Source organism: Brienomyrus brachyistius, chromosome 10, assembly GCF_023856365.1.
Source record: "Brienomyrus brachyistius isolate T26 chromosome 10, BBRACH_0.4, whole genome shotgun sequence".
NCBI classification, from domain to species: domain Eukaryota; kingdom Metazoa; phylum Chordata; class Actinopteri; order Osteoglossiformes; family Mormyridae; genus Brienomyrus; species Brienomyrus brachyistius.
In genome coordinates this window covers 1,917,711-1,942,795 of record NC_064542.1, presented here as the reverse complement: position 1 = coordinate 1,942,795, position 25,085 = coordinate 1,917,711, and the positions used below count along the sequence as shown (strand labels likewise).

Below are 25,085 nucleotides of genomic sequence, written 5' to 3'. Positions count from 1 at the left end.
TGCAACATAGCTCTTAACTTACCTTAACAAGCCTCCTCATCGTGACAAATCACCATACCATGTGAGGAAAGGTGAACAGAACACCAGAGGTGGAAAGTTCAGGTTCAGAAAGAACAAATCCAGACCACGATTTTGTTTCAAGCAACCAGTTGAGTTCTCTACAACTGTGATTCTTTATACTCCACTGGCACTTGCAGTCCGATCCCATTTTTATCCATCCAGCTCCAGAAATCTCATTTGATATCCAGTATATCTGTGGTTCTCACAGACATTGCTGCTACGATTAACCCGCGTATATATGACCCTAATACATTCCTGGAAATTGGCTCATAAGCTGAGATCTCTGTTGGATTTGTAATTACCATTCATTAAAATTGGAAATTAACCAGGCATGAATGTTTAAAATTCCCTCATTGTTATTGGTAAGCATTAAAAATCATCCCTATTTTTGACCATAGCTCAGTAAAGGATATTAATTAATTTCACTTGTATCAAAGGCTTGAGGGATACCTCAGCTTATTATTTGAAGAGTAATATTAATCAATACATCCCTTTATATAAAACCGTGGAAAAAATTAAGAGACCAGAGCACAATTTTTTGTTGCACTCATTTCTCAATTTATAGATGTGCATCTGTGAATAATATATTTTTCGTGCCAGACTGCAGCCTGTTTTCCTCTGTTTTTCATTGATGAAGGGCTTCTTCCTTGCTTCATGGGTCTTCAGTCCTGCTTCTATGAGCCTGATATGAACTGTCCTAGCAGTGCACTTCACACCTGCTCTTAATGTTCCCCATTCCTTCTGAAGGTCACTTGATATCATCCTACAATTCATGAGAAGTTGTTGGATAAGTTAACAGTCATCATTAGCATTACAAAGTTGCTTCTGCCTTTTACCTGCCTGGTTTCTGGTCATTCCCAGTGTCTCCTACTTCACTGTATTCTTCTGTACTGCTGTCTTAGAAATTTTGAACCTGGAAGCAACCTGCTGCTCAGCATAGCCATCTGCCAGCACAACCACAATTAAAGCAGGATTTAAAAATGCAGATTTGTTTAAAAATACAGAGTGATCTTTAATTTTTTTTCTATGGCTGTAAAACCAAGTAAAACCCAAGGATAAGCAGAAGCAGAACAGAAAATTATTTTGGGTTATTTCTGGGGTTGCCGTTTTCAGGGATGGGAGCAACAATGAATAAAAATTTCAGGAGTTTTGAATGAAACATAATACATCGATAATACAAACCTCTGGAAGTGATGGACAGATAAATAAAATCAGCAAGAACAGTTAGTGTCACCTGACTCTCTTTCCAAAGATGCACATTATATGAACAGGATTAAGCAGACAGGAATGTACTTATTGCCTCAGTATAGTTACAGTTTTCTACAGTAAACTCCCTATATAATCATGGTAAAACTAGGAAGAACACAACTACGGACTCACCAACTTGCATAGCAGGTTTTGACTAAACGTATGAAGGGACAAAGATTTTCAAGACACTTTAAATCTGATAAATCTAGTGTTGTGTAACAGCTACCTGAATGTCCTTTGATGGATGTCTAACACTTTGAAATTTCAAGGGCTGTGACACAAAAGATTAACTGAAATATAACAAGCTAGACTCAATATTTACATCCTAACAGTCCATCTGCAGTGAGCTGGAATTCCGTCCTACTCGTTGTTCATATCCTTGTTTACCGTTTTGCTTCTTTCAGGACAATAAAATCGCAAAAAAAGTCTATTAAAAAGGTTGCAAAAATGAAAAGTATACAAATCATCCCAGTAAGTCTATTTTATTGTAGATACTACATTTGTAGCACAGGCTTACATTTTAAAAGATACTACTCATTACGATTAATAACCCAATATAGAAAAAATATTTTTTTACCAGGGTCACATGACGCACATCACAGTAGCAGGAATTCCACAAACGCTACATTTTTACAAACCATGCCTCTCCCAAGAAATTTCTCTAAACATACAGTAAGTGGGATGGTTAAAATTAGACAAAAAGATTGCACGACAAGGAGTTCTCATGGAGACTGAGTTGAACTGTCACTGATGGACAGATACTGTCTACAGTTCACCAGCAACAAAGACTGTTTAACAACTGATTCTGGGTCAGAAAGGCTCATTGAACCTGTTTCAATTAGAGTGCTACAGTAATTTTAATGATGTTTAGCTGATGTCCTTATAAACCCTATTTAGACACCGAGGACTAGCCCATAGCTTTTAAGTATAACTATGAGCCCCAAGAACCTGCAGTGTTCTAAGCAGATTAATATAGTGATACAGAAATGTCACAAGCTGGGCTTGGGGCATGTGCTCCGGCTTCAGGCAGGCACTTAGTCAAGTCCCTGTGGTTGTTTGTTCAGAGGACGTGTTCGATTGGTGTAAACACCAAGGTAGCCATAAATTTTGCCACCGTGGCTGATCCCTTTGGCAAGTATCACTAATCCTCCGCTCCCCATTTGCTCTACACAGCAGCAGCAAGTACGAGGGGAATCTAGCTACCCACACGGAGCGTTACGGATACAGCAGCGTCTCACACGGTCAGCAGAACCCACAAAAGAACGGTAGTTAAGGAAACAAAGATATTCGAAACTAAAACAAATGTAAACATAACATACAGTAAAGCTCCAAAGCAGGTGAAGTTCTGAATATGACTTCTTAATGTTTTTTTTAATTAGTTATTTTTGAAATATTTGAAGTCCATTTACAATCCACAGGATAAGGAACATGGAACCTTTAAGAGCACTGATCCAAGTGTGGTGAATGCACTTGGCCTGCATTCTGGTATATTTTTGCCTGATAAAGGTCCATATATTCTCACAGATCACAGTGAGAGGATTAATCATAAAGACAGTACAATGGAAATAAATTACACTCTTATTATATGAGATCTCAGGTTGCTATTTTCAACCAAAAGAAAAGGAAAAATATAGAAATATTGCACAGACTGTTGTTTATTGCACTCAACAATGTACATTTTTTCGAACAATACAAGCATTGTGCCGAAAGCTGAAATGACAGGGATCTGCATTTCCAAAGGGCCCCAGCCTCTGGAACACATTTCATATCACACCTTGTTAGCATACTGAGATTCATAGCGCCTGCTCAGCATTTAAACACGCTTTTCACACTCGCTACCCAGCTGTAGACTCATGACCTGTTATGTTTTATCATTCCAGAGAGAAGTGGTGTGGGAGGGTGGGGGGTGGTGAGAGTCTCCATGGGGGTGTTCTGCTATCGATGGTCCTCTCCTCACTCACTCGGGCACTACGGTGGACAGACGCCAGTAAGGAGACGCAAAGCAGAGCATTAGGGTCTTTCATGCCTGCTTAGTGTGTGTCTGTGCATGGGACAACTGAGAAGCCACCCTTAATAATCACCCCCCCGGTGTGAATACTACTTATCACAGTTGTTTAATTCTCAGGGCAATCAATAGAAGATGACAGAGGGCAAGCATGGGACAGCGGTGACAAAAATAAACAAGGCAAAGAAGTGAAGGGAACAGGAATGTTTCACTTTGGACTTTGTAAAGCTCTTGCGGTAAAATGGCAAAAACAAATTCATGTCAGCTGTAGGAACAGCACTATTAAGAAACACATGTCAAAATGTCTAAACTCTACATCTACCCTCAAAAACAGTAGCTTTAGACTTCAGGTGAAACTTCACGCAGTATTTTTTTCTAAAATATGATTTTTTTTTGGTGAATACATTATATTTTATCTGGTCAATAAATTAAATTTGTGACAAAACAATGACAATTTAAGTTATTAGTTTTTCACGTAAAACATCCATACGTTTTCTCTACCTGCTTGACCTATTTCTGCAAGTATAACATGCACTGCTAATTAATTAAAAAATAAAAATTAGGAAAATTTTCCAATCAATGTAAGCAGGTACCCGATGGCTAGATTCATGTAGCTTCCAGGCTGCACTCCAGCCACATACACAATATCATTATCTTCTGTTATCTTCACATTTCTAAAACAAGACAAATTACAATCTGGGCTATTCTGGTGTCTCTTTTGGGCATCAATTTCAGTTCTTTATGATTCTAGCTACTGTTCCAGAAACCTCCAACAGGATCCACACCAGCCAGCATGTGACATTCTCAAATGGCTGCTGTAACATAATAAATTGATTATCCATCTCACTAATTACAAGCCTTAGTAAGAAATTAGCCATTTGCAATGACATGATGAATAATATGCTGCTAGGGGTTCTCCTCATGATTGCCACTCTGGTTCCTCTTCCTCATCAATCTGGAGGCCAAGAGTTTAACCTAAAGCACATGAGCAACAGATAAAAACCTTCTCCTGATGCTAGGAGAGGATAAGATCAATTCTGGCGTTGCAGTTACAATCAAAATGTTAAAATATTACAGAAACATGTGAGGATGCCAACAACAGTTAACTGTAAACTTCGTAAAATAAGAGGAAATCGAATGTTTAAACCCCTCGCTCAGTGTACCATAGAAGAAATGTGGCTTCAGGGCATGATGGACACAGCTATAAATGACTCTGTCCCTCTCCTAATAACATGCAAGGGATTTGCAACTAACACCAAAGTTGCCGAAGTGAAAATATCTAGAATCTATCGCGACTCTGTATATACACTGGCTTACAAAAAACTAAACATTAAGTTTATATATTTTTTTCATATTTGACGAAAGGGGCTCTGCGTACATATAATATTCCTTCTTTATAGATACTAAAAAAACTAAACACTTTTTTTTGGAAGGACACGTAACCTGAAATATAAACATAGGTACACCATGATCATTTAATATTAAAATACATCACAAATATAACTAGATACTCTCCGACACCCGTTCTTAAAAAACTATGCATATGTTTAGTAAACACTTAGCAAAGGTAATGTGAGGTTTCTTCTGAACTTGCTCAATATAATAATACTCATAAATAAGTGGTCAGACTGTATCTTTGTCTTGAACATCAAACGTACCTAATCTCAGTGAACCGTAATATTAGACCCGTACACAAGATATCAAAAGTGGCGACAGCTGAAAATATATAAACACATATTAAATAGATTTATACCTATTCAAAATCTGTATTAAATGTTTAGAAGGATTTCATTTTACTCCATAAGAAAGGATAGGTCATGCAGAATAGTGCAGACATTATAACAAATCTTCAACAACTTTCAGAGAATTGAACAGTGTGAAACATGTATCCATTCACTGAGCATCAAACCACATCCCCTCGTGTGGACCATGGACCCCGAGAAATTGTACTTTGTCTGCTTTGAGCAACACCAAAGGCGTCGCCTTGGTTTCAAATTTAGTAGGGACCACAACAGCCCCGAGCCCCCTGGCCGGCCTGAACACACGCACCACTCCCACAATATTGCCGGAGACATGTCTCCATTCATCTTACCCAAACCTACACCCTTGACCAATACAGACAAAAACCAAAGTGTACTAAATGTGAAGAATTTTCTTTTTGAAAAACTAGTGGAAAATATCTTATATCTGACCTGAAGACAGGTAGAATTGATCAGGAGGAACAAATAGTGCATTGGAGAGCCAAACTGATCTCCTCAGTGGGAACTGCTATAGCTAGCACTGTATAAGTAACCAGTATGACCAAATCAAACAAAAGGGTTTCATTGTACTACTTTAATTTCCCTGTCCTTCCCGGCTATTGACTTATTGTAGATTACAGTTAGATTATGCGGGAAAGGTCACATTGAGCCTTTGATGGAGTCATTGGTAGGAAAAACATTTCCTGCATGCTGCACTGGTTTCTGGTGCGTTTGCACACAGAAATCCCTTCCCAGCCAATTATTTTCTCCTTGAAGTTGCATTGCTCGATTTTTATATTATTTATGGATTTGTGTTGTAACATTTTTAATTCAGTGTCTAGTCGTATTACAAACCGTGATACGTTTGTAGATCACTGCAAGGCCTACACCTTACTAAAACAGGTCAACCTCAATGTAATGGACTTTAAATAGTCCCCTATACTATACTTGTGCATGTGTAGATTTGACTGTACTGTACCTAGTAGGAAACAGCTAAGGTTCATATCCTTTTGGCCTTATACGGTAAAAATAGTCAGTTTCCGAATGTTAAAATATTAACAGCACTTCCAAATCATAGTTAAATGGTTCGGCCTCTTCACATTACAAATGAACTTCATTATAGAGTTAATTTACAGTATTATTTTAAAGCTTCCTTTCGTTTGAACAGAGAAACTTGACCTGTGTGAGATTCCTAGAGGTCACAATCCCCACACTGCCAGCAATTGCTGCTACACGTCGGACATCACGAGGTCTGGGCAGAGGGACGAGGACAAACCAGTTGCGTTTTCTCTGGATATGTCTCCAACATCGACTGCCAGGCCTGCAGCTCAAAATAGACGAGGGAATATTGAAATCCTATAGCCTGTAAATACATCCAGATCACAGCACGAGGGGCAGTGGGGGTTTGGGGCAAAAACTTGTGCCTTTGACCCAAGACCCTCGCAATCTGGCCTGAATTGGACCAGTAATAAATAAACGTCTTGAGAGCTACCATGATCAACCAAAGTCAACTACATCATAGTAGTTATGAGAAACAGGATACTGTAAACCAAACAGGATGGAAAAACGGACAAGCATGTTCTCCGCCATCAGGAGTGCAGGCAGCTATGATGGAGCGTGAGGGCAGGCTACAGCTGCTCGAAGAATATGGAGCAGAGCACGAAGACGGAGTACAGCAACACCAGGCAGACCCCCAGGCGCCGGTCCAGCCTCCAGTGGTTCAAGTGCACGCTGAGGACCTGGGCAATGGGGGAGGGACAGAGTGACAGGTGGAGAACACAGCACATTGCAGTGAAGGGGAGGCCAGGAGGATAGATGAAGTCATGTCTATGCACACACACACATGCACACACACACACACATGTTTGTATCCATATCTTAGTGGGGACTTTCCATTCAATTCTATAGAAAAATCTAATCCCAACAACGACAAGCTTAACCCCCACCCAGCCCTAACCTGACTCACAAGTAACCAGACAAAATACCAGACCTTTGGCATTTTTTGTTTTTTGATTGCAGTCACAGATTTTTATAAAATTGAGGTCCCACGTTGTGGCAACCAAAAAAAAAAGAGTCCCCATAATGTCTAAATAACAGGTTTTATATATAAATACATAACCTGCACAAATACAAATACACACACACTCACACACAAACACACACACACACACACACACACACACACACACACACACACACACACACACACACACACACAGTATTTACAGTACAGCGCAAAAGTCTTAGGGAGTCAAAGAACATGTTTCAGACTATTTATCTGGGTAATAAGTGTCCATTTGCTCAGAAAAAAACATATGCAAACACAGATTAATTTGAGAAAAACTAAACAAGAATTTCTGCAAAAAGATACAGATATCTTGCTGGGTAGCTAGATGAACATCACTTTGGTGCCCAAACCTCTCCTCAGCCATTCCATGTATTTGTTACATTTCATAACCAGCTCTCTTAATTCATTAATAAAAATGTGTTTTTAGAAGGTCAGTGAGATATTGGTCAGCCATGCAAGGTGGACTAGCGGGCAGGAAAAAAACGCATGGATGTGTAGAATGGCAGCTGCAAATACTGAGGTGACTTTAGGAGGTTTTCAAATGGCTAAGCTGACAGACTCTGTCCTCAGCCAGACCAGTAAATAACCTAATAAGGAAACGTCTCGAGAGCTACTACGATGAAGCAGAGTGAAGTACATCAGAGTCGTTATGGGAAACAGGATATCCTACACTAGGAATTTTGCACAGCACTGTATATGTATGTATACTGCCAGGGCAGAAAAAGCCGCCATTTGAATATTTTGTTGGACGGCCTTTAGCTTTGATTATGGCAGACATTTGTCATGGCTTTGTTTCCACAGGCTTATGCAACATCTCACCCTTTATTTTCATCCAGATTTGCATTAATTTCTCACCGAGATCCTGTATTGACAAGTGAGTTGAACCTCCATAAAGCCTCCTTCAGCACATCCCAAAGACCTTCAATGGGGTTAAGGTCACAACTCTGTGGTGACCAAGTCATATGTGAAAATGATTCCTCACGCTCACTGAACCACTCTTTGACAATTCGAACCCAATGAATCTTGGCATCCTTGTCCGGGAACATCCTCATGCCAACAGGGAAAAAAACCCACTGGTGATGGATGGAGGTGTAACCTGGCCAGTAGATTCAGGTACTCAGCTGACTTCACTTTATTGCTGCGTAAAGTTGCTGGGCTGTAATAATGATCCGGTCATTGGCTCTTAAGTACTTGCTGATATAAATTCAAATGATGACTTTTTTTTTGGCCATGTAGTGTGTGTATGAGAGTACTGCCTGCTCCTTCACTGTACACTACAGCTCTGAGAAATTGTAAACAAAAAATGCACTGATAAAAAAAGCTCCCTCAAGAGCAGAACAGCAAATCCCTCACCTCCCCACTAGACTAGAACCAACAACATTGTTGATACCAAAGAAGCACAGTCCAGTTGCGTGTAGCATACAGGTAGCTCCCATTAGGAGCCCTCAGGAGAGTTTTAATGCACACTAGGCCAATCAGGGCAAGGCTTCCCGATGAAATGGACGTGATTGGTCAGACTTTTTATTCATTGTTATTTAACTTCCCATTTAAGGGATGAATGATCCCAAAACTTCACACAGATTCCAGAGCCCTTCTCTGTTGGAAACAGGCCCTTGAGCCTGTAAGATTCTTTTAGGAGGCTGCTGAGTCACATGATCATTGTCTATACATTTAGTAACACTTTACTCACACAAGCAAGTGCATTTTTATGGCTGATGCACTTCAACCCAACTGCAGTTTGCATCAGCATGGATAGGCCTGTTCACAACCTAGATTTAGCATTGAGTTGTAATGTCGCTTATCGTTTTTGCCTTGCATCTCAAATCTGTGTGCGAACATCACGGGTGATTCAGGCAAAGGTGTAGATGTTCCCCTTAAAACATCAGCAAGGTGAACAGAAGCAAACATCTCCAGGCAGCTGGGCCTTTGCAGCACCTACTGATGCATTGTAATGAGGAACAGGATGTTAATTTGTTGATCTCTTAACCACACTAGACTTTCTTTATTTCAGCAGTTACCTAGTACAATTATATATTTTTTTTGGAAAGAGAAGGAATAAAGACAGAATTAAAGATAAATAGTACAATGCCACTAGGGTTAATTATTTATCCAGGTCAATGCAAACATTAATTTATCCCTGTAGGTATTAAGATCTACACTTATACTTCCAATAAAGGATTCAGCAACTTGGATGCTTATTTTGATATACACTAAATACACTCATTTAAGATGCTTTCAACATTTCTACTTATCTAGTCTAAAAATGTCACTGCTCGAGATATGAAAAGATGTCTTGAGTTGCGTATTGACAGGAATTAATTTCATGAAGGAAAACAGAAGTAATACACCTTTAAAGTTAAGCTTGGAACTCATTCCTTTTTTACTAAGAGGTAGCGATACTCTTTGTTTACGTGCGTGACCAATAAATCCATCTGTCTCACAGGTTCCTGTTGGCTCTGATCCACCGCTAATGCTTTATTAGCAGTGTAAATGAAACCTGGCGTCACGCTGAGTACAAGCCTCTGCCAACAAGTTTCATAAACTCCCATGTTTTCCCACACCCTGTGCGTGACCTCTGACCCTTCAGACGGCCTCACTGTACTCACCGTGAGGAACACAGATGCCAGTAACAGGATCACGGAGTACACCAACCCCTTGCTGTTGATGAACACCTGACAAGACACAAGTAGGACGACTGAAGACAATAAAACATAAACACTTCAACATCTATTGTTTTTTTTAAACAGTAAATGGGTTTTCTCTTGGCTACGGTCAGCAAAGTCTTCAATTTAGCCTTCAATTCAAAGCAAATCCAAATCAAAGTCTAAGCGCCAAGCCTTCAGTGTGCCAGGCATTGAAGGGTTTATCGTTTGGCCGATGCCTGTAGCTCTCCGCAGTTAGTACTGCGGCCAGATTCAACTCAATAGTGACACAACGCTACCTACCACACCATGCAGAATCTGCTACATATACAGCATCTCCCCTATTAATAATCAAAAGCTCATGGTGTGCTCAAAAATAGTGATACAGAAATATTGCTCTGTCATTATATTTGATGTGAATCTATCAATCAGCTCACTATTAAATTCAAAGTTCAAGAACTGGCAAAAGAGATTTATTTGGCAAGTGATCCACGTATGTCAAATGAATAAAGTTAATGCCGTTTACAAGCGTGTCATTTTATTTTTGCATCTCTAGCTACCTTTGGTAAGAGCGCACCAACCGCCCGCCAGACAAGCCTCTGCTGTACCCTCTCAGAATACAATGAATTACTCTTCCTGCTCCATCAAAACCCTCTGAGCATCTGGTTACGAGCTGCTTCTTCATAGCGTCCAACAGGTTGAAGATTTCACTTATCCTCTTAGTACAGCAACCTTCAGTAACGCCAGCTTCCTTACACCATTAAAGTCAACACATTTGGCAGAGAAAGATAAAAGGAGGAAAGAGAGAGAGATGGAAAGAGTGAAGGAGAAAGCAATCCTAAGAGTAAGCATAGAGTGCAGGATATACTATTGTAAGACAGGAAGGATGTAATCAGCTATATCAGACCTAATGTTTAAGTATCAGCGAAGGCCAGGAATCACTTCATCTTAACAGTTCAAGACAGCTCTGTTAAAATAAGCACTAAGATCCTGGACGCATCCCCAGTTAAGCCATGATGTGGTTTCAGCACAAGGCAGAAGCTTGCATGTGGTATCACCCTCAGTATATGGCCATGTTCAGGTTCCCCAGACCACCCAGCAAACTACACCACCCTACTCCGCATGTACATATATAAGAGAGCTGCTCCTGCCTGAAATACTAAAATGGCAGAGATTATATACAGAAAAAACTCTAAAGTCTAGTGGTCTAAGAGAAAGGGAATCCAGTCATTCAAAGTCTAAATGCTGTTTGTGAGAAGTTTATGAATAACTTCACTGTTTCCTACATATTGATTTACACTCTTCTTTTTGTAATAAATTCCCTGAGTACAGAATTCTTAAGAGGCAATTGCCGTAATTATAAATGTCGCTCAACAAAAGTACTTGAAGTGATTCATCAGACTCCTTCTGAAGATTCTCAGAAAGATATAAAGTAAATATTTTGAAGAGTCTAAAATATTCTCAGCTAGAAGTGACTTTGCTGAGGGTGGCAGAGCAGACGAAAAAAATGTGGAAATGAGCAAACATAAAAAAAATTAAGGAAAATAAAAATAAATCAGATTATTTGTTCAGTGACAAACTAGTAAACAAGGCACATTTATCTATATTTTAAAAGAATACATGAGGAAAAAAAACAAGCATTCTTTTGGTTGCTTGTCTTGGGGTTACATACATATACAATTTATAAAGCATGTTTCCGGAATTCATTGTCCACTGCGACTATGTTTTAAATTGTAAAACACCACATTATACTATATAATTAGAAGGATTGAGAAAGCACAACAGATTCATAATGAAAAATATCCGTTAAAAATATTCATAATAAATAACAGATTACATCAGCATGTCAGTAATGTGTTGAACACAGCATCACGGCATTATTCCTCTTGGCACAACCTTTAGATACGGACAAGAGCAGGGAGACGTACCGTGGACCCGTAGTCCACAACCAGAGTGCGCAAGGCCCAGGGGAACCCCAGCCCAAGGAGGATGTCGAAGATATTGCTACCGATGGAGTTGGACACTGCCATGTCCCCCATGCCTGGGGACAATCAGAGAGACGGGGCAAAGTAAGGCACTGAAAAATGGGGGGGGGAGATTAAGAAGAGGTGCTGGAGGAAATCCAGCCATGCATAATACTTTTCCAGTCCTGGAACATGGTGAGTCTGCAGCCTCTGCCAGCAAGTACATAACACAAAGCAGGGGACGCCATGGACAAGACGGCAACCCATCCCAGGTAACACCCACACACACGCACACAATGCCACACCATGAGTTTGCATCTCATTGGCTTTGCACCTCAACTCAACACAATGACGACGACGTCGAATCTGCTCTAATCTAAAAAAAATAAATAAATAAAAATCAGAGATGCAAATTCACCTAAATCTCCTATCTTGTGCGAGGATACCAGTGTACCAGGAGACGACCTTTACAGACATGTGGGGATCATGCAAACCCCGCTGGCTCATAGGAGTTTATACTTCAACAAAAATGTTCTGAGGGCAGAAGGAAAAATGACTGGTTCAGAGAGATAGCCAATCAGATTGTAGAGGAGGTGGGTCTGAGCAACTAGAGGAGGCGGCACCAACCAATGAGATATATTGGTCCTGCCTCCTCTAGTTGCTCGGACCCATCTCCTGTACAATTGGATTGATTACCTCTCTGAACCAATCATTGTTAAGTAAAACTCCTATGAGCACCTCACAGGTACGTCCGTCCAACAGACATGGAGTGGGACTAACTTTCATCCTGAAAGTTTTATGCCTGAGTTTTCAGCCCATTTTGATTTTGTTCTGGGGGACCTTTAATAAGTGATGCCACAGTTCAAGTCTTATTATCCGGATAACTTTATTTCTGACTTTGCGTGAAGAAAATAAATAATAAATAGCATATTGTTCAAGGACCAAATGTTCCACACAATGAAATAAAAAATGTGTTATTTTGAAGTTGTGGGTACCATTTTTCAGGTCCCCACAAAGATTTGTGAATGCAATCAAAAAAGTAATAATGGCAAATGTCTTGTATTTTGTTTGGAGACTTATGGTTAAGGTTAGGGCGGGTAAGGGTTAAGGTCATCATTGCTGGGGTTAAAATTCTCTCAATAGAAATGAATGCAGAGTCCCCACAAAAATATAATTACAAACCTGTGTGTGTGTGTGTGTGTGTGTGTGCACGTATGCTGTAGAAGTAAAATAATTTTGTTTCTGACCAGATCAATTTTAAACTTGTCAAATTATTTTGTTGACTGCCACAACAGTTAAATAGCCTAATGGGGATTTTCCTGGCTCTCTCGATTGGCCACTCTAGGCCAGCCATCCAATTCATTTAGCATCAATAACATTAGCCATGATTTTAGTACATCTTATCAGTAGTGCTACCAGAGGTAAGGTTAGGGTTACATCAGTCAGCCCACAAAGGCAATATAAGCTGACAGAAGGGGAGACCTTTCAGCAGAAACGGAGAGAAGAAGAGTGAGAGAATCAGACAAAATGATGGGGAGATGAATCGAAAGCAAAAAGCACATGAAGTGAAGGCGGCTTGTGGCACCTTGTCGTGCAACGATGAGGCTGGCCATGCAGTCAGGGACGCTGGTTCCTGCTGCCAGGAAGGTGATGCCCATGAGGACATCAGGAATCTCCAGCGTGAAGCTGATGATGGTGACCTGAGAAGAGACAGCGGGCTTACAGGGCTCCAAAGGCACTACGCTGTCAGGTTTCCTTTTCAGAAACTTCAGCAGGAACAATATGCTGGGATCAGGCCTGCCTTTCTTAACTGGTCACTTCAGTAGAGTGCAACCCAAGTGCATTGATTTTAAAGTGGATAAAAATAAGCTCAGATGCTGACATCTAGCATCATTCCAGAAATGGAGAAACTGATGATGAAAAATTACACAGCTATATGAAGCCAATTCAGTTTTCAACACCTAGCAAGCAGATCCCAATGGTCTTATGTAAAGTTGACACTACACAACTTTCAAAGTCATCAGATCAGTGTGCTGCTCACACTACACGACTTTGTAAGCCATCAGATCAGTGTGCTGCTCACACTACACGACATTGTAAGCCATCAGATCAGTGTGCTGCTCACACTACACGACTTTCTAAGCCATCAGATCAGTGTGCTGCTCACACTACACGACTTTCTAAGCCATCAGATCAGTGTGCTGCTCACACTACACGACTTTGTAAGCCATCAGATCAGTGTGCTGCTCACACTACACGACTTTGTAAGCCATCAGATCAGTGTGCTGCTCACACTACACGACTTTGTAAGCCATCAGATCAGTGTGCTGCTCACACTACACGACTTTGTAAGCCATCAGATCAGTGTGCTGCTCACACTACACGACTTTCTAAGCCATCAGATCAGTGTGCTGCTCACACTACCTGACTTGTCTTCTAACTGGGAATCTTGAAGTTCTTGTGGTAATACGCTATATAACTGATCAGCAACAGGGGGTCACACACTACAACATCTTTCACCAGGAGCAATTGCTCATGAATGTCTGGTCTCCCATTTACTGTTAATTCTCCAGTAAATGTTACTAAGCTACAAATTGTTAAAAAACTTTAATCAAATGACAACATACGATCTACATTTACAAATGTGCTGCAAATTAGTCCTTTTAAACATAGGACTTTTAGGAAACACTTAGCACACGCACGCACACACCTATCTATCTATCTATCTATCTATCTATCTATCTATCTATCTATCCACACACACGCGCACATACACACACACACACACATATATATATATATATATATATATATATATATATATATATATATATATATATAGAGAGAGAGAGAGAGAGAGAGAGAGAGAGAGAGAGCGAGCGAGAGACAGAGAGAGAGACAGAGAGAGAGATAATACCTCTTCCCTGAATATTAAAAACAGTTACTAAGCAAACTGAACTTTTCACACCTTTCTAAGCACCTCTCCCGGGTTTCCCCTCACCCCATGTCTTGCGCTCTCAGTGGCTGCAGCTCATCACCACTTTTATTACCAGTCGCAACCGGGTCACAACACTTTCACACCACAGGATTTGGAGTCGCCCACGGGTCCAGATATTTAGCCAGCTAGATATCTGAGAGGGCGTCCGCGACACATCAGTGACTCTGTCTGGTCGCGTCTTTGAACAATTCGCACACAGCGATCGACTGCGGATTTGCCAGCACCAAGCGAACACCAATTTGCCTCCGAATTGAGGCTGTTGTCGGTGATCTTGATAAACTGCTGCCGAGCGGAAAATCAGGGGCTAAAGTTGAGCAGTGTAAACTTAACATTACATATTGCGATCATCTGAGATAATTAGGCCAGCTCTCCTGGGAGGCGTGATGTCAATTATATGGGATCTGCAGGGCTCTCTGGTCACATCTGCTAACACAGGCTGCAGTCTGCTCACACCCTTACCATCCACACCATGAGGTAGGAGAAGATGGCGATCCACAGCGTGGAGGCCACGAAAGTGACCATGAACCACCGATGCCAGCGCGGGTGCACACAGTTGGGCACAGTGTAGTAGAGCAGCAGACCAAGGGGCCAGGACACCAGCCACTTCACACGGTTGCAGCGCCCCCCTGTGGCGAGGATGACACCAGTGTGATAATGAGCAGGGAGGCACAGCAGGTGGCGGCTGAGGGAAAAATCTGGAAGGCTAGAGTGCTTAGTGGACTTGCTTCAAACAGCGGGAAAGCCTGGCATACAGGCAGCAGCGGCTCGCAAAGCGTCCACCTCCTACTCACTAACACAGCACAGACATGATGTCACTGTACACCAACTCAATGCAGAAAGAGTAACACAGTCACCATCTATCTTCTAATCATTTGTCAGAGCCGCTGGGGGGCCTGGTACATCCTGGAAGCGATGCCAGTCCATCGCAGGGCACATACACCCACGTCAGCATTAAAGTCAGAGTCTGCTTTTAATCCTATCAATCACACACTAATCATACACGATGTAAAATTCAGAGAAGTCAATTAGCCTAACCAAGGTCTTTGGACTGCGAGAGGAAATTGGAGCACCTAGTGGAACCCTGCATGACACAGAGAGAACATGTGCATGAACCCCTGCAGGATTTACCGTAATAACTAATAAAAATTGTCACAATGCTTTGTTGACTTTTGCTAATTCATGATTATTATTTTGAATTTAGATGGTATCCTTTCCAGGATGTCCCCCAGCATTGTGCCCTATGCTATCTGAGATAGGCTCCAGGTTCCCTGTGACCCAGATCAGGATAAGCGATTAGGTGGATGGATGGATGGATGGATGGATGGATGAATGGATTAACAAAAATTGTGACATCATAACCGCTCATTCCACAAATTCACCTGGCATCTTGAGGGGTCTAAATGTCTCGTCGACTTCATCCTCCTCCATGTCTTCTGGCTGAATGTTCTCTGTCTCCGTCTCCACCTCTGCTCCACCCTCCTCTCCCCTCTCCCCGGGCTCCTCCAGGGGCTGCCTCTCATTCTCCAGGGCGCCCCCATTTTCTATTCCCCAGGAGCCTCCCTGTACCCCAGAGTTACTTTTCACGGGGGTGTCCCCCGCCCCGCTACCACTGCTGCCCCCTGGACTTTGGTTCCTGATGAGTCTCTGTCGCTATAGAGAGAAGATCCTATCAGGTAAAAAAAGCCTTGGGCAAAAGGTCAACACAGGAATACACAGCATGAAGTAGAGGACAATAGCACTGTACACAGAAAACAAAGCATAGCCTAGGGAACTACAGCACCTAGCACAGCCATGTACAGCATAGCCCAGGCGATTACAGCACTGTATTGCCTAGCACAGGATAGCACAGCATAGACTAGGGAACTATAGCACTGTACAGCCCAGCAGAGAAAAACACAGCATAAACTAGGGGACTACAGCAATATGCACAGCCCTAAACAGGAAAATATAATATAGCCCAGGGGACTAGAGAACTGTGCACAGCTCAGCATAGGAAAAAACACAGCATAGCCTAGGGGACTACAGCAATGTGCAACACAGCATTAACTAGGGCGGTACAACCAGATACAGGACAAAACAGTATAACGTACGCACTACAGCCCTGTTCACAGCACCGCAATTGTAAACTAGAGGACTATACAACCAAACACGCAGCAGCACAATAAAAACTCGGGGACTACAGCACTGAGCACAGCCCAACACAGTACAAACTAGGATTCTACAGCACTATAGAGCCCAATGAGGCATAAATTTGAGAAGTACAGCACAGTACAGCCAAATGCAGGACAAAACAGCACAGCCCTGGGGACTAAAGCACTGTGCACAGAACAGCACAATGCAAACTAGAGGACTACAGCACTATACAACCCAACACACAACAACACAACAAAAACTAGTAGACTACAGCACTGTGAATAGCCCAACAAAGATCAAAGAAAAAAAAACGAGGGGACTAGAGCCCTGTGTACAGCACAGTGTAAACTAGAGGACTACATCACTACACATCCCAACATACAACAACACAACAAAATGTAGGAGACTACATTACTGTGCACAGCCCAACCTAGAAGAACACAGCAAAAACTAGGTCACTGCAGCATTGTGCAGAGGCCAAAATAGAAGAACACAGGAAAATCTAGGGCCCTGTGTACAGCACAGCAGAGTGTAAACTACAGGACTATAGCACTACACATTCCAACACACCACAACACAGCATAGCGTAATATAACATGGCCTCTGTACAACCCAACACAGCAGCATCTACTGCACTGCAACACTGTGTACAGCCCAACACAGGAGCACACAGGACAGCGCAGGGTGTCCAGCACAGCACTACACAGTACACAGAGCTGCAAAGCACAGCAGGCAGCAGCACAGAGATGCAGAGGCCAGAGCAGCAAGACAGCGGGACAAAGACCATCAATAGATGTTGCTGTTCTAAGCAATCAAGCATTTCATGTAGCAATGAAAATAATACAGAAAGAGTAAAAAGGTGCATTTCTCCTAAGAGAAATGTGTGGAATGACAATTATGGCCATATCACAAATGGTGGAGATCAGCCTGCACATGAATAATTGTAACTATGTAAAATTACATGGAAAATAGGTATGAGGAAGAACATAACAGAATCATTTTCCTTCAGAGATGAATCCCTTATGTAGCCTGGGGTTTATATTTGTGATTTCCAGCCCATGCTCTGCATCCTCCTCCGCCCCTCCCTCACGCTGGACCCCCCCGTACCTCGTTGATGAGCATACGCCCCGCCATGCTGAGGCGTGTGCGGGGGGAAAAGTGCTGCGTGATCATGATGCGCAGGCTGGCCTCCGATAAGGTGAACTGGTGGGGGTGCAGGCTGAAGAGCTCGTCCACCATCATTACAGGGGACTCCTGCCCAGGGCGGTGACCTTGGGAGGGGGGTGGGGCAGGAGTAGGGGGGGAGGGGGTTGGTTCTTGCATCAGTATTGACTGGGAGTGGGGGGGGGGCATCCACAGCCACAAGGCGCGGTGCAGACAACAGCACAGACAGACAGCAGTGGGTACTCAATACTGACAGCCCCCCTCCCCCCCCTTACGGATATACAGACACCCTGATCATACTGATGAAACACAAATGGACACCTGGACAGACAGAATGTGGTGCATTCAGGATGTGTTGTGGGGGGGTCGGTAGGTAGGGGACAGCGATACAAAAACACACCTGAGTAGACAGACAGCAGTAGAGAGATACACCTGGAAAGATAGGAGTAGCAGAGACACATCTGAGCAGATAGATATAGGCAGAGAAGAAAACCAGAGTGGAAGACCACAGTCAGACAGAAAACACCGGAGAAGACAGACAGAGACAGAAACTGAAACACACACTGAGAGCAGTTAAGTTGAAGGAGACGTACATTTCCTGTCTCACTCTGACTGGCGTCCCTCTCCTGAGTAGGACCTTGGCCCGGAGCCGCCGGCTCTCTAATCTCGTCTTTAAGGCCCCCTGTGAGATTTCCCACCCTGCCTGAGACACAGTGTGACCTTGAACCTCCCTCACGCTGCAGAGCCGGCTATGAAAATTCTGCTGTCACAGGCCTTGTTAGAAACACTCTCTGTATCTCTCACCGGGGACAACAGGATGAAAGCTGTCCAACTGAACTTTATGTCTCCTACTTCAACTTCAAAAATCCCAACAGTTTCTGCATGTGGTTGGCGAGATGGGGGCCATGACTGTCTGTCAATCTGGGAATCGATATGTATATTGCAGCACCCTTCAGCAATTCAGATTAGCTACTGTGCCCTGGGATGTTGCCTCACCCATGAGAGTAAAGTCAAATACCTGCAATCTGTCATTACTACTTTACTACAGGGCTAAGCCTGTGTGCCCGTGGTCAGAAGGTAACCGGTTCGAATCCAGCTTCGGCACGCCCGCGGGTCCTTGAGCAAGGCCCTTAACCCCCAGCTCCCTGGATGCCGCAACAGATGGCTGCCCTTCGCGTACAACTTACTCTACAAAGAGCATAAAGAGAATTTTTCCACAGGGATCAATAAAGTATCTATTATTATTATTACTTACTCAAGTTCAAGCCTGGTGGTGGCTTGTTGTTAGGACTGGAGAGTATGATCTCATGGTAAAGGACTTTCCCACCTATTATATGTGTTCCTAAATAGTGCTGTGAGTCCCAAGGTACACTGCACAACTGGTCAAGTATCAAAGCAGATCGGCTTAAGTAAATCAGGCAGTTTTCAGGAATGTGAAATTGGTAAAAACACAATTAAAAAGGGGATTTGTCAGCCAGGTTGGCTGAGTCTCTCTATATTACACAGCTTGTGAGAGATAATTGAATACTGAGGGCAGATATAAGGTTAAAATAAAATGGCAGGAAAGATACGGAAATATTACTGATTATTACTGGAGGTAATAATCTGGTGTAAGCAAAATGGGTAATAAAGTTAGAGAATAATAAGGTAAATGTGCACCATTCGTGCACCTTCCAGTGTCCTGATTACTGAAGAGAGATTTGCTTAGAGGGGAAAAACATAACAAAATGCATCTTCTCAGATGGCAAGGCACTTAAGCTACGCTGCACCTCAATGTGAAATCACTCCAAGAAAGCATGGACAGTATCCCTGGAAGACTCAGTAGCCATCTGACTAACGCCGCATTCAGTTCAACGACTAATGAGCTGGTTGGTTCAGTGTGAAGCAGCCAATGCCAGCTCCCAGTGAAGGGGAGAGAAGATGCCCCCACCCCCAAATGTGACCGTTTTACAAAACTGCACTCTGGGTACCTCAGTCCTGAGGAAGATTCTAGGCTGAGCGAAAAATTCCAAAGCCAGAATCTTTTAGGCAAAGTTTATCAGGAGCTGAAAGAGGGTGGTTCACATGCATCTGATGTTTAAACTGTCCTGAGAGCAGAGATGCAGGAGGGGGAATGAGTCATAGGAAATAAAAAAAAAAAGATTCAGAAGGCTGTCCCTCTTCGCTGGGTTCTGGTGGTAATTTGTAAGTGATTTATCCTATGTGATTAACACTAAGCAGGAATAAACAGGACCTGCTTCTTCAAATGGAGTAAGAAAACGTATGACAGGGCGAGACCTGGGATACACGCTTAATCTCTGACAGCCTGGCAGAAATGTTAACACTGACAGACGATGCAGTGCTGTAGGTTACAGATCCGAGCACCATCCTCTCAAATATCCCATCCAATCACTGAGTCACTCATGCTTTCCTGACCAATCAGCAGTCTGCGCCGATTCCTCTTGACAGTTCATTCTAATTAGACTTAACAGTAAAAACTAAACAATATACAGACATGTGATTGTGTCAAAGCTGCCAGAACTTTGCTGTGCTGAGTCACAGAGTTGACCAGCCTGGAGAAGTCTAAGATTGTATTGTTACTAGCTAACCCTAGTACTGCTTGAAGAGTCAGGAAAAGACTCAAATTTATGATGAACTCTGAAAGTCTGACTTTAAAAAATAAACAAATAAAAACACACACCTGACCGGGACAGGAGGACAGGAGAGAGACAGAAACATGCACCTTTTCTTAGCAGGACCATGGAGGTGTCGTGGTTAGACCCTCCCTCTCCTACTGCCCCGTCTCGGTGCCGGCTGTTCCCCAGACAGGGCAGCCCTGGACCTCCACACCGCCGCTCCACAAACGCCCAGATCTGGGTGTTAAACCTGGGAGGGGCCCAGACACAGCGTCAGACATGCAGCACTACGATCACAGTGCTGCTGGCTTAGATGCTGATCTATAGCTATTCGCAGGGCGGGAGCGTCGCGAAACCGGAGAAAATACTCACCCTGAGTAACTCCAGTGAATATATCTCACTGCAGGAGAAGACTGGTAACTAAGCAACATGCATGTTTGTTCACATTCCTGTTCGACAATCTATACTTCACAATAAACATGACATAGCAAAGCACAGAAGTTGTGGCTGCCTGCCAGGCTCAGGTATATAAAATGTATACTAACATTTTTACTCCAGTTTGTTAGCATTCCCTATGCTTGCTTTGCATTATATATCCTTCTGGCATTTTCGCTTTATATGGTAAACATGTCAATATCAAAGGTTTTTTGTGTTCAGTGCTCCCTGTCAGGGAGGCTCATGTAAAACAAATCTCAAGCGAATAGAAGAAAACCAGTGAATGAATGCCAGTGTGAATGGATGGAAAACAAAAGCGCGTTGACTCACTTCATGATCAGAATGTAGATACCATACATGGAGATGAGGACTATAGCCTCCCACCTGGGACAGGAGACAGGAGATGTCATCTACTGCAGCCCCACGTGTATATATACATATACACAATATTTCTATAATAACATACATTTCTTGCTTAATTACTCCGAATGCGCACAAATGTTGTTTTACGGTTACATATCCACTTATACGAAAACACTGCCATGATCAAAGAGAACAGCAAAAAGTATAAAGAATGTGTACTGTACTCACATTTATTGTTAATTATTATTAACAATATTACTCTCTCCAAATCATTCTAGGAGCCTAATGTCCTTGGGTAGACCACAGTCAGTTGACAGGCATTGTCATTCATTTAACCTGTCCATTATCATCAGTTCAGCTCCTATAGATTCAATTTTGTTCATCTCAGTTTTAGTTACATCAGTCTCCAATTATACTCCCAAAAAATCCCTATGCCTTTGGCCCTGATGCTATATGGTTCTGTTCACTGTCCCATCCAAATCAAGAACAGCGGCCAAATACATACAGTTACAGTTATATAATAAGTCTGCTTCACAACCAGATAACAAACAGTCCATCCATCCATTTTCCAAACCGCTTATCCTACTGGGTTGTGGGGGGTCCGGAGCCTGTCCCAGAAGCAATGGGCACAAGGCAGGGAATAACCCAGGATGGGGGGCCAGCCCATCACAGGGCACACTCACAAATCAGTCACTCACACATGCACTCCTATGGGCAATTTAGCAAGTCCAATTAGCCTCAGCATGTTTTTGGACTGTGGAGGGAAACCGGAGTACCCGGAGGAAACCCCATGACGACATGGGGAGAACATGCAAACTCCACACACATGTAACCCAGGCGGAGACTCGAACCCGGGTGATAACAAATAGTATTAAACAAAAACAAAAAAACACGATTAGAATGGGATCGGTAATGAATGAAAACTTACCAGATAACCTTCTCATCATAGATCACCTGCAAACATCAGAGCGTTAGTCAGCATAATCCCCAAAATAAATCCTTATTATGTTTTGTCCCATAATTACTGTACGTATTATGTGCACGTGATTTCATACACAGACACAGGCGGGTGACGAGAAGCATCATTCCAGGAGAAGTATTATTACAAAGCTGAAGCTTTAAGAGAGTAAGGTAGAACCTCACCAGGATCAAGGCCAGAACAGAGAAGATGTAGTAGACAGAGTCACGGAACAGAGGCCACCAGGTTAAAGTCACCGTCTGAGGGAACAAGGGATAAAAGGCTTTGCTTAGGGTCTCATCTGTTGTGGGGTCACATGGGGGGGGGGGGGGGGTGTATGATCACAGGGTGAAGAATACTTTATAATGTATTACAACCTCATCTTACTGCGCTCACACTTGTAACTACAGTATTCAGCATTACCGTAAATAACAATGACATTGGGAAATATTTACTTCCCTGTTGTATCTGTAGCTGTAAAATATTGTGTGCAAAAATGTGTCTTATTCTTTCCTGGGATTGGATTAGATTTTTTTTTTCGTGAGCTGGTCAAGAACCAACTAAAACACCGATGATTGACAGCAACTTGGCCAAACGATAAAGTACATGACAGCTCGCAGAACTGAAGTATGCAGCTTAACAGATACCATATATGGAGAGTCTGTCACGTAGAGACACGAAGCACGGTGAAGAGAGGTTATGCAGTTCAAGTAGCAACATGAGAACATGGACAGGACATTCAGTGCCCTTGAGGTAACACCCCCCATTAATTACAGTGGGTAAACTTAAATTCTCTTCACAAGAAAAACAGTTTTCAAAAAGGTGAATTATTTCACAATCAGTAACAACATAACAATAAAACAAATGCGGACCACAAAACTTATATAAAGGCTTTCTAACCTAGTGTGGAAATGCGAAACTTGTTAATGACACAGGAGGAAACTTCAGGTCCAGAGACTAAAAATCCAGAAAACAATTTTGTTCCAACCAACCAGTTGAATACTCTGACTGTGACTCTTTATATTCAACTAGTTAGTTGAAACTATATCTTGATTTTGGATTTTTTAACTTTCTGGACCTGAACTTTCCACCCCTGATTAATTAATTCGCAACCTCAAAGTACAACAGAGAGGCTTCCAGTGGTTGAACAGGATACATATTTACATACTTAGGATAGTGCAGCAGTAATTAGCTGCCCCTGCAATCTGAAGGTCGCCGGTCCAGTCGAGATGGAGCCTGCTGTAGTACTGCTGTTCAAGTTAATCAACCTGATTTGCTCCAGTAAAAAAATATCCATCCCCATAAAATGGTACTTTAGAGACGAGTAATTAATTCTAACTCCTGAGCTAGAACATAAGCAAGTAGGGATTTAAACATTAAGGATAAGTTCTTAAATCACCATCCCGCCAGTTTTGTTAATACCAGCCTTACTCCACTGTAAACTCCCCCTCATTACTTGATCAAGACCAGGAATGTGCCTTGACTTTACCCTCAAGGAGAACTTCACTGGTACATAACAAATGAACAGACAAATCCATCTGCTCTTTGCATTGCCATCAACCCGATAGTTAGGCAAGGAGGCCACCATTTATGACTGGGACAACCACATCCTGCCTTTCGCGGGACTTCCGACTCAAGCCATCAAAACTCTGCGGCTGCCTGTGTTCTTTTTGCCCTTCAAAGACATTTCATTACTTCTACTCTCCCTAGAGGGAATCTGCATCATGTCACAGTACGTTGGTAATAGTATACAGGGCATTCAGGAGAACAGCACCATCTAACATCTATGATCTTACCAGTCCCCATACCTCAACAAAGTCTCTATGATCACCCACATCAAGACATCTGAATGACGGATGGATTAGAATTAAACTCTTCTGTTTTCCAAACCGAGTCACCTACAGTAGACCTGATCTGGATCAAAGTGATGAATGACTTGCCCTCTCTCTCCACTGATTGTGGCAGAATCTCTGTTCCCGTGTTTTGGACTTACGTGCTGTTTTTAACCTAAATCATCATACTCTGCTAAATCCCAGTGGTCTTGTGCTTTACCGGTTTTAGTTTTATTTGTAAAAGCATTATTGTTCTGTTTGATTAAATGATGTGTCTACCAAATTCAAATTGGTCGGTTATAGATTGCCAAAGAGCGAAACCGGCTTATTGTCTCCCTATACATGCTTCCCATGGGGTTACTATTAGCAGACATGGTAAATCTTGTATGCTAATGACAGGGAAGTTTATGGTCTATGTGAGACACACAGCATTCTATCCTACTCCTGTAAGTCAAGGTTAAAGTGAGTTATGTGTGTAGAGAGATAATAACCTGCATTTGGACAGATTCTATATCACTGCTACTAAAGCAACAACTAAAACACATGGTTTTGACAAGTTTATGTCATTTAAATTAGAATTGTACCTTGCAGGTTATTTTTTGTTTGATTGTGGAATGTAAAATACAGCCCAGGAGGAATCTGGAATATGGCTAACATGCACGAGGGGGGAAATCTAGCCCCCGCATTCATTACGTCTAGATTAGATTATTGTAATGTTCTGCTATCTGTTTTTTTGAAGTATACCCTTGAAAAGCCTCCAAATGGCACCGAATACAGCATTCTCACTCTAAAATATTTGTCCTCCCTGCACTGGCATAAAAGTTGAAAATAAAACACATCTTGTCAATATTTTAGCCTTAA

At 42.3% G+C, this 25,085-nt stretch overlaps 1 protein-coding gene across 2 annotated transcripts in view; it reads right to left on the bottom strand.

Annotated features, from left to right (window-relative positions):
* Positions 1-2,945: 2,945 nt before the first annotated feature.
* The window catches only part of slc24a6a (solute carrier family 24 member 6a), a 67,969-nt gene continuing 45,829 nt past the window's right edge, over positions 2,946-25,085 (bottom strand). The window contains exons 7-17 of one of the 2 annotated variants that reach the window (XM_049029698.1): positions 22,578-22,652; positions 22,363-22,388; positions 21,402-21,455; positions 20,744-20,886; positions 18,422-18,453; positions 16,104-16,374; positions 15,184-15,350; positions 13,312-13,426; positions 11,691-11,803; positions 9,727-9,792; positions 2,946-6,791 (exon numbers count right to left, since the gene is read on the bottom strand). In XM_049029698.1, coding sequence (XP_048885655.1) covers positions 6,681-6,791; positions 9,727-9,792; positions 11,691-11,803; positions 13,312-13,426; positions 15,184-15,350; positions 16,104-16,374; positions 18,422-18,453; positions 20,744-20,886; positions 21,402-21,455; positions 22,363-22,388; positions 22,578-22,652 — 1,173 coding nt within the window. In that variant the 3' untranslated portion in view covers positions 2,946-6,680. Of the gene's footprint in view, positions 6,792-9,726; positions 9,793-11,690; positions 11,804-13,311; positions 13,427-15,183; positions 15,351-16,103; positions 16,375-17,964; positions 18,129-18,421; positions 18,454-20,743; positions 20,887-21,401; positions 21,456-22,362; positions 22,389-22,577; positions 22,653-25,085 lie in introns of both variants that reach the window. The other variant, XM_049029697.1, reaches the window with a different exon arrangement.